Source organism: Salvelinus fontinalis, chromosome 1 (assembly GCF_029448725.1).
Source record: "Salvelinus fontinalis isolate EN_2023a chromosome 1, ASM2944872v1, whole genome shotgun sequence".
NCBI classification, from domain to species: domain Eukaryota; kingdom Metazoa; phylum Chordata; class Actinopteri; order Salmoniformes; family Salmonidae; genus Salvelinus; species Salvelinus fontinalis.
The window spans coordinates 64,408,415-64,425,372 of NC_074665.1; the positions used below are offsets into that span (position 1 = coordinate 64,408,415).

General features: G+C 43.9%; 1 protein-coding gene across 2 annotated transcripts; it reads right to left on the reverse strand.

The window, feature by feature from the left end:
• Window positions 1-4,977: 4,977 nt before the first annotated feature.
• LOC129859724 (phosphatidylinositol 4-kinase type 2-alpha-like) lies at window positions 4,978-16,584 on the reverse strand. Of its 2 annotated transcripts, none has more exons than XM_055929838.1 (9): window positions 16,107-16,584; window positions 9,195-9,392; window positions 8,587-8,718; window positions 7,927-8,080; window positions 7,664-7,725; window positions 7,425-7,524; window positions 7,206-7,339; window positions 6,944-7,003; window positions 4,978-6,749 (listed from the first exon to the last, which is right to left on the reverse strand). In XM_055929838.1, exons 1-9 carry the CDS (start codon window positions 16,428-16,430, stop codon window positions 6,588-6,590), a joined length of 1,326 nt encoding a protein of 441 aa, XP_055785813.1. In that variant the 5' UTR covers window positions 16,431-16,584; the 3' UTR covers window positions 4,978-6,587. The 2 variants fall into 2 exon arrangements, with proteins under 2 accessions (XP_055785813.1, XP_055785803.1); XM_055929828.1 differs by having other exon boundaries at window positions 9,195-9,395; window positions 16,107-16,583.
• Between the last annotated feature and the right edge of the window lie 374 nt (window positions 16,585-16,958).

The window sequence follows — 16,958 nt, forward strand, 5'->3', positions numbered from 1 at the left end:
TTGTGTTGTCTTTGCGGATTGTTTATGAATCTATAGAACAGAGTATGTATGTTCAAACTAAGAGTTGATGTTGGAATTTTATGTGATGCTGTATTTGGGTAGTGTTTTGAATTTGTCTCAGACCTTTACTAGCAAACCATGTGAGATAAGAGAGATTATGTAAAGGAAGGATAAAGGGATTGAGAGAGGGATAGAGGGAAAAAAATAGCCAGAGGGTTACCAGGTCATCATACTTATCTTTTGACATGTGAACGGGAGGTACTGCAGACCAATGAGAGAAATCGCAACACCCTTGTCACATGACTGCAGTGATCCTTTGCTGACCTCTGACACAGTTGAGCAAATCATCACCAACAGCAACCCTTGATCACCTGACTGCATCTCCCAACATGCATGGTATAACCATACAAGAGACTACCCATCTGTTCCAATTCGCTCCCTAACTCTTCAACGTTTCCATTTCTGTAGAGTGTAGACAATTTGATGTAAGTTCAACTACTACAATCCTTATACATATCCAGACCCTTCAGATCTGAAATCATTGGGCTCAGCAGAGAGGCTTCGTCCAGAAACAACCAGGCTATCCTGAATTCTACATCTATCCTTAGCACCCCCAGGCCTACTCACTCCTGTAGATCTTAGTCTAGGATAGATGGATGCAATATGCCATTCTCCTGGAGAGCTACTATGACTATACAAGCTTTTGCTCCAGTCCTGCTCTAACAGAACAGATTTATCTAATTAGCTTCTCACTGGGATTTTGATTAGCTGAATCATTGGCTGATATCCAGTGGCTCTTCAGGAGGAAGGTGGGTGGGGCTTGTTTAAAATGACTAAAATGTAGGATATAACAGAACTTTCTGACAAATGTATAATATACAGATATGATTGTCAAATAGGCTGTGTTTAGAGATGCACCCTAATTCTGATGTTTTTTCCACTCATTTCTCTTTTGACTAATAACATCAGATCTCAAGTTGTCATGTGCACAAGTACAGTGAAAATCCTTACTTGCTTGCTCTTTCCCAACAATTCAGTAATCAAAATAAGTAGTACTATTAATATACTGTATATACAGATTTTTAAATCAAGTAAAACAAAAACTCACAAATAGAATTAAGAACATGATAAAGTGTAAGATATCAGGGAAGTGCATGTGTGGACGCATGGAGTGTGAGTCGCTCAGTTTTGTATTGACAATACTGTAGTTATATGTAAAAACAAGACAAAGTTTAAATCAAGCCTCTAAAATCGATACATCAACATATACCCACGCAACTGGAAGAGTGTGAGCAATCAGCTGGTAAAGCGGCGGCAGCGACACTAATCCAACAAGCCATAGCTTCCCCCAGAGGAAACTTCCAAGCAACCCATCTCCACATCTTGTACCAACACACCGTAACAGTTGTTGAAGTGTCAGACAAAGGCAAAACACCCTCCAAAATGAAGGACTGGGCTGCCCCAGTGACTCGCAGCATCTTCACTGGCTGCTTAACACCATCGCTACTCCGCAGAGACACGAACCCATCTGAAACAAAGGGTTCATTCACATCTGATTCCAAATCTTTTTTATGAGATACACCAGTCCCATTCAAACACATAATAGGCCGGAGTGTGCTCAAGCTGTAATTTCTGTTGCTTCAACTTTGCCTTTAGTTCTAACTCTCACAATTACACATCTGCAGGACTCACCCTACGACCCGTAGGACCCTTTTCATCAACCTCCCTCTCCAGAAGGATTTACACCTCCACCAAAGCAGTACCGATCAACTCTTTGACTACTGCTTTTGGATCGCCAGATGCCACCTTGATGTCATAATGCCTTGAAATGATGAGCAAATTTGCCTTTCTACATTTATCTAGTATCTCCCATGTAAGGTTTTCCACAAATGCTTCCAACTGAATTTTTGTTTAAAAAAATATCCCCAATTTCGTGGTATCCAATTGGAAGTTAGTCTTGTCTCATCGCTGCAACTCCCTGTAAGGACTCAGGAGAGGCGAAAGTCGAGAGCCGTGCGTCCTCCAAAACACAACCCAACCAAGCCGCACTGCTTCTTGACACAATACCCACTTAACCCGGAAGCCAGCCGCAGCAATGTGTCGGAGGAAACACCGTACACCTGGCGACCGTGTCAGCGTGCACTGCGCCCGGCCTGCCACAAAAGTTGCTAGTGCGCAATGGGACAAAAACATCCCTGCCGCCCAAGCCCTCCCCTAACCCTGATGACACTGGGCCAATTGTGCGCCGCCCCATGGGTCTCCCGATCACGGCCGGCTGCGACAGGCTCTGGACTCGAACACAGAATCTCTAGTGGCACAGCTAACACTGCGATGCAGTGCCTTAGACCACTGCGCCACTCAGGAGCACCCCCAACTTAAAGTTACATAAAAGCCTGTGCGATTATGCAACTTTCAAAATGATTCAAACTCCTCAGGGTCGATATTAGTGACAGAAACAATCACAAAAGTGTATTTAGAACACTCAAATATCTGGCCGCTTCAGAGTAAGTGACTAGAAAGACTACCATACTCATGGGAAACAAGATCCCGGACGAGCCCCCATTTTGTTATGTTCCCAAGCCAGAAAAACAAAAATGTCACTCAAACAGAAGAGGGAACTAACAAAGAGTTACTGATAAGAAATAAATTAAATGTCACATTTACATAACTATTCAGATCCTTTACTCAATACTTTGTTGAAGCACCTTTGGCAGCATCGAGTCTTCTTGGGTATGACTCTACAAGTTTGGCACATCTGTATATGGGGAGTTTCTTTCATTCTTCTCTGCAGATCCTCAAGCTCTGTCAGGTTGTATGGGGAGCATTGCTGCACAGCCATTTACAGGTCTCTCCAGAGATGTTCGATTGGGTTCAAGTCCGGGCTCTGCCTGGACATTCAGAAACTTGTCCCAAAGCCACTCCTGCATTGTCTTGGCTGTCTGCTTATGGTCGTTGTCCGGTTGGAAGGTGAACCTTTGCTCTAGTCTGAGGTCCTGAGCGGTCTGGAGCAGGTTTTCATCAAGGATCTCTCTGTACTTTGCCTCGATCCTGACTAGTCTCCCAGTCCCTGCCGCTGAAAAACATACCCACAGCATGATGATGCAGCAAACCATGCTTCACCCTAGGGATGGTGCCAGGTTTCCTCCAAGAGTGACGCTTGGCATTCAGGCCAAAGAGTTCAATCTTAGTTTCATAAAACCAGAGAATTTTGTTTCTCAAAGTCTGAGAGTCTTTAGATGCATTTTGGCAAACTCCAAGCAGGCTGTCATGTGCCTTTTACTGAGGAGTGGCTTACGTCTGGCCACTACACCATAAAGGCCTGATTGGTGGAGTGCTGTAGAGATGGTTGTCCTTCTGGAAGGTTCTCCCATCTCCACAGAGGAACTCTAGAGCGCTGTCAGAGTGACCATCGGGTTCTTGGTCTCCTCCCTGACCAAGGCCCTTCTCCACCCATTGCTCAGTTTTGCCAGGCAGCCAGCTCTAGGAAGAGTCTTGGTGGTTCCAAACTTCTTCCATTTAAGAATGATGGAAGCCACTGTGTTCTTGGGGACCTTCAATGCTGCATAAATGTTTTGGTACCCTTCCCCAGGTCTGCGCCTCGACACAATCCTGTCTCGGAGCTCTACAGACAATTTCTTTGACCCCACAACTTGGTTTTTCCTCTGACATGCACTGTCAACTGTGGGACCTTATATAGACAGGTGTGCCTTTCCAAACCATGTCCAACCAATTGAATTTACCACAGGTAGACTCCAAGTTGTAGAAACATCTCAAGGATGATCAATGGAAACAGGATGCACCTGAGCTCAATTTCGAGTCTCATAGCAAAGGGTCTGAATATTTATGTAAAGGTATGTTTTTTTATAAATTTGCTAAAATTTCTACAAACCTATTTTCACTTTGTCATATGGTATTGTGTAGAATGAGGGGAAAAAAATATTTAATCAAATTTAGAATAAGGCTGTAACGTAACAAAATGTGGAAAATGGGAAGGGGTCTGAATACTTTCTGAATGCACTGTAGATGATTATTAGAGTGTGTGTAGTCAGTATGAGCAAATTGAGTGAGTGTGCATACAGACAGATCAAAAATAAACAATACAATAGAAGGGTCAATGCAGATAGCTAACAAAATGGCTACATGGACTATTTACCAGTCATAGCTTGGGGGATAGAAGCTTTTCAGGAGGTTGTTGGTGTCAGACTTGATGCTCCGGTACTGCTTGCCGTGCAGAAGCAGAGAGAACAGTCTATGGCTCAGGTGGCTGTAGTATAACAATGTGAGGTACTGGGCTGTCCGCACCTCCCTTTCCACATCAGATCTTTTTCAGAGCTGATCTGATTGGTCAAAAGACCAATTAGTGAATATATTTTTGTTGTTGCTGCCTGTCTAGACGCAGCGATAAAATAGGAAATTGTGACAGCCCTGTTCCTTCTGTTTCACACCACTGAATACAGTTGTACAGTAAAGCCTGGCTGACACAGGAGGCTGCAGAGTGGAGGACAGCTCATAATAATGGCTGGAATGAAGTGAATGAATTGGTTGGAATGAAGTGAATGAAATGGTATCAAACACTTGCTTTCCATGAGTTTGATACCATTCCATTAATTCCGTTCCAGCCATTACTATGAGCCCGTCCTCCCCAATTAAGGTGCCACCAACCTCCTGTGCTCTGAACTGACTCATGATAAATGGTTTCTTCTCTGAACATTCTCTCTGGTGGACAATGAAACAAATTTGCAGAACATTTTAACGATCGACATTCCTTTCAAGTTTTAATAAAAAACTAAACCAAGTCTGTCCTCCAATTCTCTGCCCTCTTTGGATTTAAAAGTATATGATTGGTGTGGCTTGAGTTTCCACCATTGTTAAATCCATGTGATGAAGTGTGCAAGTGCATACTACTTGCACAATTTGGGAGAAGGGTAGAAAATCAGGATGCAGCCCACGAGACAAGAAAAGTACAAGAGACCCTGATAATGCAATAGTACAATTCTTTATGTATTTCATTCTGTAATACATTACATACAATTTGTACAGTGCATTGTTAATACAATACATTAGTAGAACAGTTTGGTTGCTACAGCAGGAAATATCAATTAAAAAACGAATACAAAAAATGTCAACATAACAAAGACAAAATGAGATGTAGGGAAACAAGCGTGACAGGCAATGTGCGTGTTTGAGACCGACTACATCGCAGTCCTCCCCTAGGTGGTGCCACAGGGCTGCCATCACATGCCAATAACACAAGAGGTACTGTTGCCTGGGTTATGTTCAGTAGGCATGAAATGGAAGAAAAGTGCCAGAAAAGGAGTGAAATTAGAAGGATCTGGCTTATATTTATTTTTTCTGTTGCCAAACTTTCTGCTACAGTATACCCTAATGAACATGGCTCATTTCAGTCTGCAGTTCAAACCTAATCGACTACAACGCGAGTACCACCTATAACCTGGCCCTAAAGTCAGCCTGGTTAACCCAGACTTAACACTGAAGTATTCAGTCTGGTCCAACCAGACTACTGCAGTCAGGTTCTTCTGTATCAAAGAAAGAGACTCATTAAAATAAGGCCACAAACGCTGAATGTCTGACCACAGCATTCATACACCACTGGGTTGCAAAATTATTGTAACTTTAGGTTTTTCGAGTTGAAGGATTCCCGGAATCAGATAGACATAAACAGGGAATCTGTAATTCTCCAACCAGGATTTCTGGAAAACCTAGGAATTTGGGAAAGTTACCAGACTTTTGCAAACCAAATGTCAGGACTCTTATCTGCTTGATAGCTACAAGCCATGGTAATGCCGTGCTTCCATAAGAGATACTACTAAATCTGTAACTTGATAAGGAAAATGAAGAGTTGGGGCTGAAATGTTTAGCCTTAGGTAAAAACTTTTTCTGTGCACTTGGATGGATTTGATTGGACTACCATATATTGACATTTTGTACATTCGGTCACTGAAGGAGAATGCTACCATAGAACCATCAATTGGGAACATCTACTATAGTTGGAGCCTTTCACAGTTTTTGGTCTCTATAATCATATTTCAGCCAGATACCAGTGTAGGGCTACCCAACTGTCTTAATATACCATACTTATTTTCTTTCTCTTTTTTCCCCCCCATTCTGAATATTGACACTAGACAAACTCATTATCTCTTTACTCAATGTAACTCCTCCATCTCTCTCTTTCTCCACCCTCCCATCTTACTGGTGAATGTCTGTAGTTAAAGCACAACTGTGAATGTGATGGATTCCAGGGAAAGTATAAACATACCTGGCTTCCTATTGACTATGGAGCGGGAGAGGGGAAGAGCTTTACTGGCTGATGAAACAGGACTAAGGCAGAGGTTTTTGGAGTTTTTTGGATGAAGCTCTTCTCCTCCTCTTTCTCTCCTTTTATACTCTTCTACTTGGCCTTTGTCTCTCTACTCTTCAGTCTCTCAATCTGGTTCATTCCTCCCTTTCTCACCCCCCCCCTCCTCTTTCTGATCCTACCATTTCCATTCTTCCTCCCTCCTGAGTCTCCTTCACTCCCCCTCTTGCCTCTTCTACTTGGCCTCCTCTTCTACTTGGCCTCCTCTCCTCTACCACCAGGTAAAGAAGGGTTTCCTGCTCTGGAAGCTCTGTGTGTAGGACTCACTGTTGGCTCTCTGTGGTGCTCTGGCTGTCTCCACTATGACTGGGGGCATCTGAACCAGGTGTAGCGGGGTCTTACTCTCCTTCAAGGCCTGGCTCAGGTTCAGGATCTGGTGGTAGAGACATACAGAGTTTCAGCATAGGTTTACACAGACAGACTTACATATCAAGATCTGGTGACAGAAACATACAGAGCTTCAGCACAACTTAGCATACCCACACGTACAATTTCACACTCAGGGTAACAGTCTGACAATATAAAGACAAATACTGACACTGTCCAGGTATTCCTCCAACAACTCACCTGTCCCCTCATCACAGCTATCTGTTTGTGAAACTGCCCTCTGTCAAAACCTGGATCCTTCTGTAGGATACACACAACAACTTCAATAACGCTGGCATGATTCATTCAGTGCTGTGAGGATGACAGAATAGAGTAGAATATAACTTTGTTGTGACGTTAAAAGGCCACAAAAAAAAACTTGCTCCCAGATATGTGCTGTCCATAGGAATTGGTAGAACTGCACAAACAGATCTGTGACCAGGCAAATTAAACCCCTGCTAACCTTAAAGAGTTCGTAGAGGTCTTCCTCCAGGTCTTTGATGAAGTTGGGGTCAGCCAGTTTGGGCAGAACCAAGTCCCTAATCTCCTGAGAGAAAGGAACCTTAGCCTGGGACAGCCACACCCAGTAGAATGGATCTACACAGAGGAGGAATAAAGTAGTTTGTGTGTGTTTCTCTCTGTGTGTGTGTGTGTGGGGGGGGGGGGGGGTTGTGTGACTCACAGGCTCTCCAGGAGTCAGGGTGTTTGATTGGGAAGGCCAAGCCGTTGTCTATGGCTGCCAGTCTGATGATAGGCTCCTTTACCACCACCCAGTCTGTGTCCTACACAAACAGACAGAAGGATATGAATGTGACATTCTAGTTTACCATTTAAAAAAACATTTTTTATAGAAGTTCCTATAAAACTAATGCGGCAGATTGAAATCTCTAGTTTTAAATAATATTTTATACGTCTACTCACCCGTTTCCCTTCCGTGTCCATTGAACAGTCATATTTTAACAGCCAGTTGTCGTTCCCCCGATCTGCAAGCATCAACAGCCTCATCATTAAGCAACAATAAATCAAATTCAGTCATACATCCTCCCCACCACACACACACACACACACACACACACACACACACACACACACACACACACACACGCCTTTGTTCCTGATGATGAAATACAGAACCACCAGTTTCTCTGTGCATGCACACGCACACGCGAATCACACACACACACCTGTGTTCCTGATTATGTAATCAAGGACCACCAGTCTCTCGAACTGAAGCTGCAGCTGCCGATTGGTGTTCTCTGGAAGAGGCTCCACCTCAAACCGTCTCAGCCAATAGTCTGCGTCTTTGTAGCCCTCCACAAACAACTGGAATGATCCCACCTGAGTCATGTGTGAAATGTATTATGTATAAGCATTATTCTAAGACATTACAAAGGATCATACATACTTATAAGAAGTTTTAAATTATTATACCTGCAGGGTTTAAGTGTAACAATAGTATTTACTTTCAGGGCAGTGTTCTTCAACTCTGGTCCTGGGGACCCATGGAGGGTGCAGGATTTCTTTTTATATAGTCCAGCACTAACACACCTGATTCAATTAGCCGTTGAGCCGTTGATTGGTTGAATTAGTCAACAACACTACATGTGGCATGAAGTGCTGTCTAAACTAAAGCAGAGACAGAAATCCCCCTATCAACAGGGTCATGTTCATTAAAACACTGTAGCAAAATGTTTCTAAACATTGTACAATGGAAAACTAAATGAGTGTTTCTTATTGGACAAGTTCAGGTAGTACTTACTGTTTCGGACTGCTTTCTCCAGTTTCATGCCTAATGAACAGGACCGAGTTGTAGGTTCTGAACCCTAGGCAGAAGTCGTACCTACCTTAGGAGGGAGGCCTATTCTGTGGAAGCGTTGTCCCACTTTGGGAACTTTCTCTAGAGCTAGCCTCTTTCCCCGAGACTTGACTCTGTCTATGGCATTGTAGTTAAACGTGTCACTGGCCAGGTACACCACCTAGAAAAGAGAGAGAGAAATAGATGGTGGTGAGAGGGTGGTAGAGAAGATAAGAGAGAGAGAGATCAGTCAATTGTCAGTGCATACCCTTGTGTGTGTGTGTGTGTGTGTGTGTGTGTGTGTGTGTGTGTGTGTGTGTGTGTGTTAGAACTGGGCGTTATGGGCAAAAACCCATATCACAATAAATTGCCTGAATTATCAAGATAACGATACATTGAACGATACTTATGAAATTAACAAGCACCAGTTACTTGTTTATATTACCCTTAAAACTACTCCTACTACTTTGAATGGTATTATTGTCCTGTGAGCAACAACCCATATGAGCAAACTTAGGCCTACTTAATTTCAAACTTTACATTCCTCTAGTCAAGGCTACTTGACTACGTTATTATTGATAAATTGTTGGTTTGTTCGGTGTCGATAATTGTCGGTTTATTATCCCAGCTCTAATGTCTGCCTGTAACCCTTCTTACCTTGGTCCGGGGCACGATATTGAGCTCTAGTTTTTGGTCGACCAGACTGGCCCCGGCCTCAGACAGATAGCCCTGGTTCAGGACCAGACAGTCCCGTCCGAAGCAACAGGGACAACACAACTTCTGGAGACACTTGGTCCACTTTGGGTTCAGCTGACCGTACGGCTCCTCAGTCTTAGGCTTGAACACACCAATGACCTTCTACAGACAGACAGATTATTATTACACGCAATTCATATTCTTTATTTGTAGAGAGAGAGAGAGAGAGAGAGAGTGTAAAACGCACCTAACAGTATCCTATAGCTATGAAAAATGAGATTTTTTTGCACAATAAAACCACACTGCAGTTTTACAACAGTACAAAGTTCGACAGAGCACAGTGGCTCACTCATCTAATATTTTTAGATTAACCCAAATCTTCACGACACTAATGTTGGTTCAGGCAGACTGTTACTGTGTACAAAGACTGCTCAGGAGGATCATATGATAAACAAAGCATTTGCTTGATAGAAACCTAGGTATCAAAATACTACCTGTGCTTCACTGATTACCTGAGGCCTGCTGATGACACAGTACCAACCAGACAGTGATCTAAGATTTTTTTTGCATTTTCCCTGTAAATGGTTAAGTTTACGGTGAAGGAATGAAAATCTGACCCTTGATCTGTGCCTACAGGCAAGGTCTACCCTGTCCTTCTAACCATGACTCAGCCCCCTCAGTCCTTAATACATCAAATGTGAGTGGTGATGTCAGAGGAAGTGACATCACACAACATCTGCCATCAGAGGGTGATTCATGGTGCAACAGAACCTGCAGGCTGGGGCTAACGAGCTGGAATGGGAATGGTTTCGCAACCCATTAAAGTCAATCAGATTAACTTAAGTTTCCTCACATGATTGACTGTGGAAGGAGAAGCAAAGGAGGCTAAGTACAGAGACTGTGGCTAGCTTTTTAATTCTATGGGCACGTTCCAGGTAGTCTTAAATGTAGTCTCGCTGGCTGTGTCAGATGATCAGATCTCACAACACCTGGATAAGTGTTAAGGCATTGTGGTTCCAGAGATGCTAAACTATTAGACAAAGAGTAAATTCCCTCGAGCCGAGGATGACACTGATTTGTGTAGCAGCAGGTAGAGCTACCTCAACACAAAAAAAGTGTCAGTCCGTCTCGCCTCCACTTCATATGGGTGATTCCTCATGAACAAGATTTAATCCATAGAATGGTCCTTCGGAGGAAGGATTGTTGACATATTTGACATTTGTATCTTAAAGCATAACTGAGAATGAAATAATTGAAGTTGGAGTTTTGGCAGATTGGGAAATCAGACACAAAACCACAGTTGAGTCACCTGCTACAGTCCTCATTTCCACAGTCCTCCCTTCCACAAGCATATTGTTATGTTCCGCTCAGAACGTTTTTTTTTCTATTTCTGTTGTCTGGGGGTCAAAGCAAGACTGAAAACAGTCTGGACTACCCTTCCCTCTCACTCTTTCCAGTTAATGGCACTTCTCCTGGCTCATACTGGCACCTACCACCTACCCTCTTTCCATTTACTATACTGAACAAAAATATAAATGCAACAATTTCAAAGTTCTACTGAATTACAGTTCATATAAGTAAATCAGTCTAGGCAAATTGATTCCTTGTACATATATTTGTATGGTTTGTTAAACTTGGGAATCAATGTTTTTTGTTTGGCATACATTTTTAAGTAACAAATCTGAGTTAAAGCGCAAATCCGTTAACGTTCCATGACCATTTAAGTTGACATTCGACAGAGGGTGGACTGGCGGTCATCTGTGTGGTAGTAATTAGAAGTAAACATGTTTAATTCAATTTTTAAAAATGTCAATGGTGTACTAGCTAAATTTGTCTTCTGAAGGGGTAGGTCCATTCTATGAAATCTATATTTCTATGATTGAATACAGGGTTGGTGTCATTTCAATAGCATGCTGTGTCTCAACCAATGGCGGGCACAACACAAAAACCTCAATAGGGTCTGAGCTACAACATATGCGAATATGGAAGAAACTTTATGCGTTTTTAGATCATTGAAGGTTTAAAAATGACATTGTGATTTGAAACTTTTTTTCAAGAAATAACATTTTTGACAACACTGTTGTATATGGACACATGTATGTGGACACCTGCTCGTCGAACATCTCATCCTAAAATCATGGACATTAATATGGAGTTGGTCTCCCCTTTGCTGCGATAAGTCTCCACCCTTCTGGAAAGGCTTTCCACTGGATGTTGGAACATTGCTAAGGGACTTGCATCCATTCAGCCACAAGAGCTTCAGGGAGGTTGGGCGCTGTTGTTGGGCAATTAGCCCTGGGCTCGCAGTCGGCATTACAATTCATCCCAAAGGTGTTCGATGGGGTTGAGGTCAAGGCTCTGTGCAGGCCAGTCAATTTTTTCCACAACAATATCAACAAATAATTTCTCTATGGATCTCTCTTTGTGCACGGGGGCATTGTCATGCTGAAACAGAAAAGGGCCTTCCCCAAACTGTTGCCACAAAGTTGGAGGCACGGAATTGTCTAGAATGTCAATGTATGCTGTAGCGTTAATATTTCCCTTCACTGAAAATAAGGGGCCTAGCTCGAACCATGAAAAACAGCCTCAGACCATTATTCCTCCTCCACCAAACTTTACAGTTGGCACTATGCAGTCGGGCAGGTAGCATTCTCCTGGCATCCGCCAAACCCAGATTCCTCCATCTGACTGCCAGATGGTGAAGCGTGATTCATCACTCCAGAGAACACGTTTCCACTGCTCCAGAGTACAATGGCGACGAGCTTTACACATTTGATGAACTAACTTGCTGGAAAGGTTGCATCCTTTGACGGTGTCACGTTGAAAATCACTGAGCTCTTCAGTAAGGCCATTCTACTGCCAATGTTTGTCTATGGAGATTGCATGGCTGTGTTTTCAATGTTATACACCTGTCAGCAACGGGTGTGGCTGAAATAGCCGAATCCACTCATTTGAAGGGGTGTCCACATACGCTACATGGCCAAAAGTATGTCTCATGGTATGGTGGGGTATGGAAAATGGGTCAACTTTAATGTTTTGGCATTCAGGCCCAAACAGTAACTTTCTAACCACTCTTCCATGGGCAAACATGTATGGAAAGTTGTCTAAATCAAAAGAGATGCTGTCAAAAAGTCATTGAATTCCAATGGATTTACCCAGAGGAAACATTATGTTAAAGGACGCCTGGATAAAGGCCAAAATGTCACAAATATTCCAAATGAATTACTTCTCAATTATACTGTAAAATACAAAATGTCAATAATCCTTCCTCGGATTACATTTTGTGAAAATCCCCAAACAAAATCATGGTATTGTTTTGTCCCATGACTGCAGTAAAGACGCCCTGGAACGCAGCCTATGTAACCTTGGCTGAGACAGTGCCTGGATATAAGGTTATATCTGTTGCCTTTAATAGTTCACTGGTCCATAGGAGAGTAACAGAACTGTGTTAATTGAGCATGTGGAATTGAGAGAGAGGAGAGAGAGAGGCTAGGGAATGGAAATGAAGTGGCCATCTTCAGAGTGTAAATGCGTATTACTAGGCATGCCACTGCAGAGAAAATGGAGACTTCTACCTTTAGCCATTCAGATTGCTAATACATGACCTCTCCTGAGTTACGACATCTTCACACAGATAGTAGCCTACATGGTACACAAACACACAGAGTAAACTAAATAGATTTTCTCTGGGTTCAAAAAAAGACTGGCAGGTCTAGGGTCGATCTTACTTACATGTGAACAATGCATAGAATGTCTGCACAATTCTCTCCCAGCCTGCTTCATTTCAAAAGGAACTAACGAGCTGTATGACAGGATGTCTCAACCTTTTCTATACAGGAATGGCAGCAAATTACTATTATTTTAGGCCTGAGAACTGATAGTGACAGCTAATCTCTGAGAGATTGGGCCTGTGTGCACTTTGCACCACACTTGTGTTAAAAGATGCCCAAAGGCACATCTAGGATCTTACAATGTCTCTATCCTTAGACCAGTGTCTGGGGGCAACTTATTTCTATTCTATACATTACGCAGGGCTGGCAGCCCACAGATTTGTTTTTCCTAGCCTGACTGCCAGTGACCCTGGGCTTTGAGATGCTGTCTGCATCTGCCCAGTACAGTTGAAACCAGGATTTATCGGTGAAGATCTCACTTCTCAAGCTCGCCAGTGGCCATTGAAGGTGAGCATTTGCCCACTGAAATCAGTTTCGATGTTGAACTGCAGTCAGGTTAAGACCCTGGTGAGGACGACGAGCACACGGATGATCTTCCCCCGAGACTGTTTCTGACAGTTTGTGCAGAACCTCTGATTGTGCAAAGCCACATTTCCATCAGCTGTCCGGGTGGCTGGTCTCAGACGATCCCGCATGTAAAGATGCCGGATGTGGAGGTCCTGGGATGGCGTGGTTACACGTGGTCCGCGTTTGTGGGGCCAGATGGACGTACTGCCAAATTCTCTAAAACGACACATTGGAGGCAGCTTACGGTAGAGAAATTAACATTAAATTCTGGCAACAGCTCTGGTGGACATAACTGCAGTCAGCATGCCAATTGCACACTCCCTCAAAACTTGAGACATCTGTGGCATTGTGTTGTGTGACAAAACTGCAGTTTAGAGTGGCCTTTTATTGTCCCCAGCACAAGGTGAACCTGTGCAATGATCATGCTGTTGAATCAGCTTCTTGATATGCCACACCTGTCAGGTGGATGGATTATCATGGCAAAGGAGAAATGCTCACTAACAGGAATGTAAACATATTTGTGCACAACATTTGAGAAAATTTTACATTTGTGATCTTTTTCAGCTCATGAAATATGGGAACACTTTACATCGCATTCATACACACACACACACACACACACACACACACACACACACACATACATACATACATACATATATATATACTGCTCAAAAAAATAAAGGGAACACTTAAACAACACAATGTAACTCCAAGTCAATCACACCAAGTCAATCACACTTCTGTGAAATCAAACTGTCCACTTAGGAAGCAACACTGATTGACAATAAATTTCACATGCTGTTGTTCAAATGGAATAGACAAAAGGTGGAAATTATAGGCAATTAGCAAGACACCCCCAAAAAAAGGAGTGATTCTGCAGGTGGTGATCACAGACCACTTCTCAGTTCCTATGCTTCCTGGCTGATGTTTTGGTCACTTTTGAATGCTCGCGGTGCTCTCACTCTAGTGGTAGCATGAGACGGAGTCTACAACCCACACAAGTAGCTCAGGTAGTGCAGTTCATCCAGGATGGCACATCAATGCGAGCTGTGGCAAAAAGGTTTGCTGTGTCTGTCAGCGTAGTGTCCAGAGCATGGAGGCGCTACCAGGAGACAGGCCAGTACATCAGGAGACGTGGAGGAGGCCGTAGGAGGGCAACAACCCAGCAGCAGGACCGCTACCTCCGCCTTTGTGCAAGGAGGTGCACTGCCAGCGCCCTGCAAAATGACCTCCAGCAGGCCACAAATGTGCATGTGTCAGCATATGGTCTCACAAGGGGTCTGAGGATCTCATCTCGGTACCTAATGGCAGTCAGGCTACCTCTGGCGAGCACATGGAGGGCTGTGGCCCCCAAAAGAAATTCCACCCCACACCATGACTGACCCACCGCCAAATCAGTCATGCTGGAGGATGTTGCAGGCAGCAGAACGTTCTCCACGGCGTCTCCAGACTCTGTCACGTGCTCAGTGTGAACCTGCTTTCATCTGTGAAGAGCACAGGGCGCCAGTGGTGAATTTGCCAATCTTGGTGTTCTCTGGCAAATGCCAAACGTCCTGCACAGTGTTGGGCTGTAAGCACAAACCCCACCTGTGGACGTCGGGCCCTCATACCACCCTCATGGAGTCTGTTTCTGACCGTTTGAGCAGGCACATGCACATTTGTGGCCTGCTGGAGGTCATTTTGCAGGGCTCTGGCAGTGCTCCTCCTTGCACAAAGGCGGAGGTAGCGGTCCTGCTGCTGGGTTGTTGCCCTCCCACGGCCTCCTCCACATCTCCTGATGTACTGGCCTGTCTCCTGCTAGTGCCTCCATGTTCTGGACACTACACTGACAGACACAGCAAACCTTCTTGCCACAACTCGCATTGATGTGCCATCCTGGATGAGCTGTACTACCTGAGCCACTTGTGTGGGTTGTAGACTCCGTCTCATGCTACCACTAGAGTGAAAGCACCGCCAGCATTCAAAAGTGACCAAAACATCAGCCAGGAAGCATTGGAACTGAGAAGTGGTCTGTGGTCACCACCTGCAGAACCACTCTTTTATTGGGGGTGTCTTGCTAATTGCCTATAATTTCCACCTTTTGTCTATTCCATTTGCACAACAGCATGTGAAATTTATTGTCAATCAGTGTTGCTTCCTAAGTGGACAGTTTGATTTCACAGAAGTGTGATTGACTTGGACTTACATTGTGTTGTTTAAGTGTTCCCTTTATTTTTTATATATATATATCTGTTCAGTATATATACCGATCTACTATATGGCAAGGTCTACTACCATGGCTAGAAACAAGCCACCATGTGTAAAATGCTCACCTCAACCCAAAAATCAACACTGCAGATACATGCTGGAACTCAATACAGAACATGATGACATCACTGCACAGTCAGAGCTAGAATCAGCAACAGCAGGTTGCCAGAGCAGACAGACAGTAAGCAAAATCATGTGATGTTGTTGCTGCATTAAACTGAATTATGATTTACTTGAAAACAAAGGACATTTTCAAACATGAGAGATGGCATCCTCTCCCTATTCGTCTCCCTCCCTGTTTATGTCTGTATTTTTTACATCTCTCGCTCTCCCTCTGCCCCTCTAGAAAGAAAGACCATAGTAGCTAGAAGCTTGTCTGTCTCACCCCTTGAGAGTCTTTGACGAAGTAGCTACCACTGGATCCTTGGCAGATCCTCTCTGGAAATATTTCTTCTTCTATGGCTTGTTCTGCTTTCCTCACGATCTCCCTAAACTCCGGGTCGTCCGGAAACTCATTCCTGTGTGGATCCCGCGGAGAATTCCCTCTGTCCCGGTCCAGAAGCGGCTGTCTCTCACGGCTGCGTCCCGGGCTCCCAGCCGACACTCGCACAACAGAACCCGGCGTTCTCGGACTGGTGGCTTCGCTCTGGCAGTAGTTGTAATCTATGGAGTCCTGGAGAGGGGAGACGAGGGGGCTCGTTTCGTCCATCCCAAAGTGGGATGTGGGGTATTACAAGCGTCGGCGAATGGACAGATAAGAGCCAGGATGAGGGACTCAGACGAGTTGTTTCTACGCTGTTGTCTCAACGCTGCTGATTCTGGCCTACCGCAAGCTTTCAAACAAAACAGTGTCGTCTTCCGCGTAATGACACGCCCACTTGGAATAGAGACTCGCGATTGGCGCTTTCCCTGCCCAGCCTCCTAGATGTCTAATGCTGCATTTGTAACCAAGTGAGAAGGTGGCAATTACCAGTTGTGAAGGCTTAAATAACAGTTGGATGCATTCACTTGTTTTCAATTCGTTGTGAAACGCTGCGTCAACCATAAACTACAAGTGCAGCTTTCATGCTTGTAAACAAAGCGTTCAAAAACCATAATAATATATTTTTATAAAAAATGTTTTGTAGCTGCATTTAACTGCCGAAAATGCTGTTATCGAGGTAATTTCCTTAGTAGTTGACCTCAGAAGTCAGCATGTGGGAGAAGTCAGAGCTCAGGCTTGACCCCTCCATTAGTA

What these genes read in the sequence shown, in the direction of transcription:
- LOC129859724 (XM_055929828.1), bottom strand. Translation starts at nt 16,430, where the DNA reads ATGGACGAAACGAGCCCCCTCGTCTCCCCTCTCCAGGACTCCATAGAT. An exon ending in TGGACACGGAAGGGAAACGG is followed by an intron (nt 7,525 to 7,663) that starts GTGAGTAGACGT and finishes CTGTTTGTGTAG; the next exon opens with GACACAGACTGGGTGGTGGT. An exon ending in ACCTCTACGAACTCTTTAAG is followed by an intron (nt 7,004 to 7,205) that starts GTTAGCAGGGGT and finishes TGTATCCTACAG; the next exon opens with AAGGATCCAGGTTTTGACAG.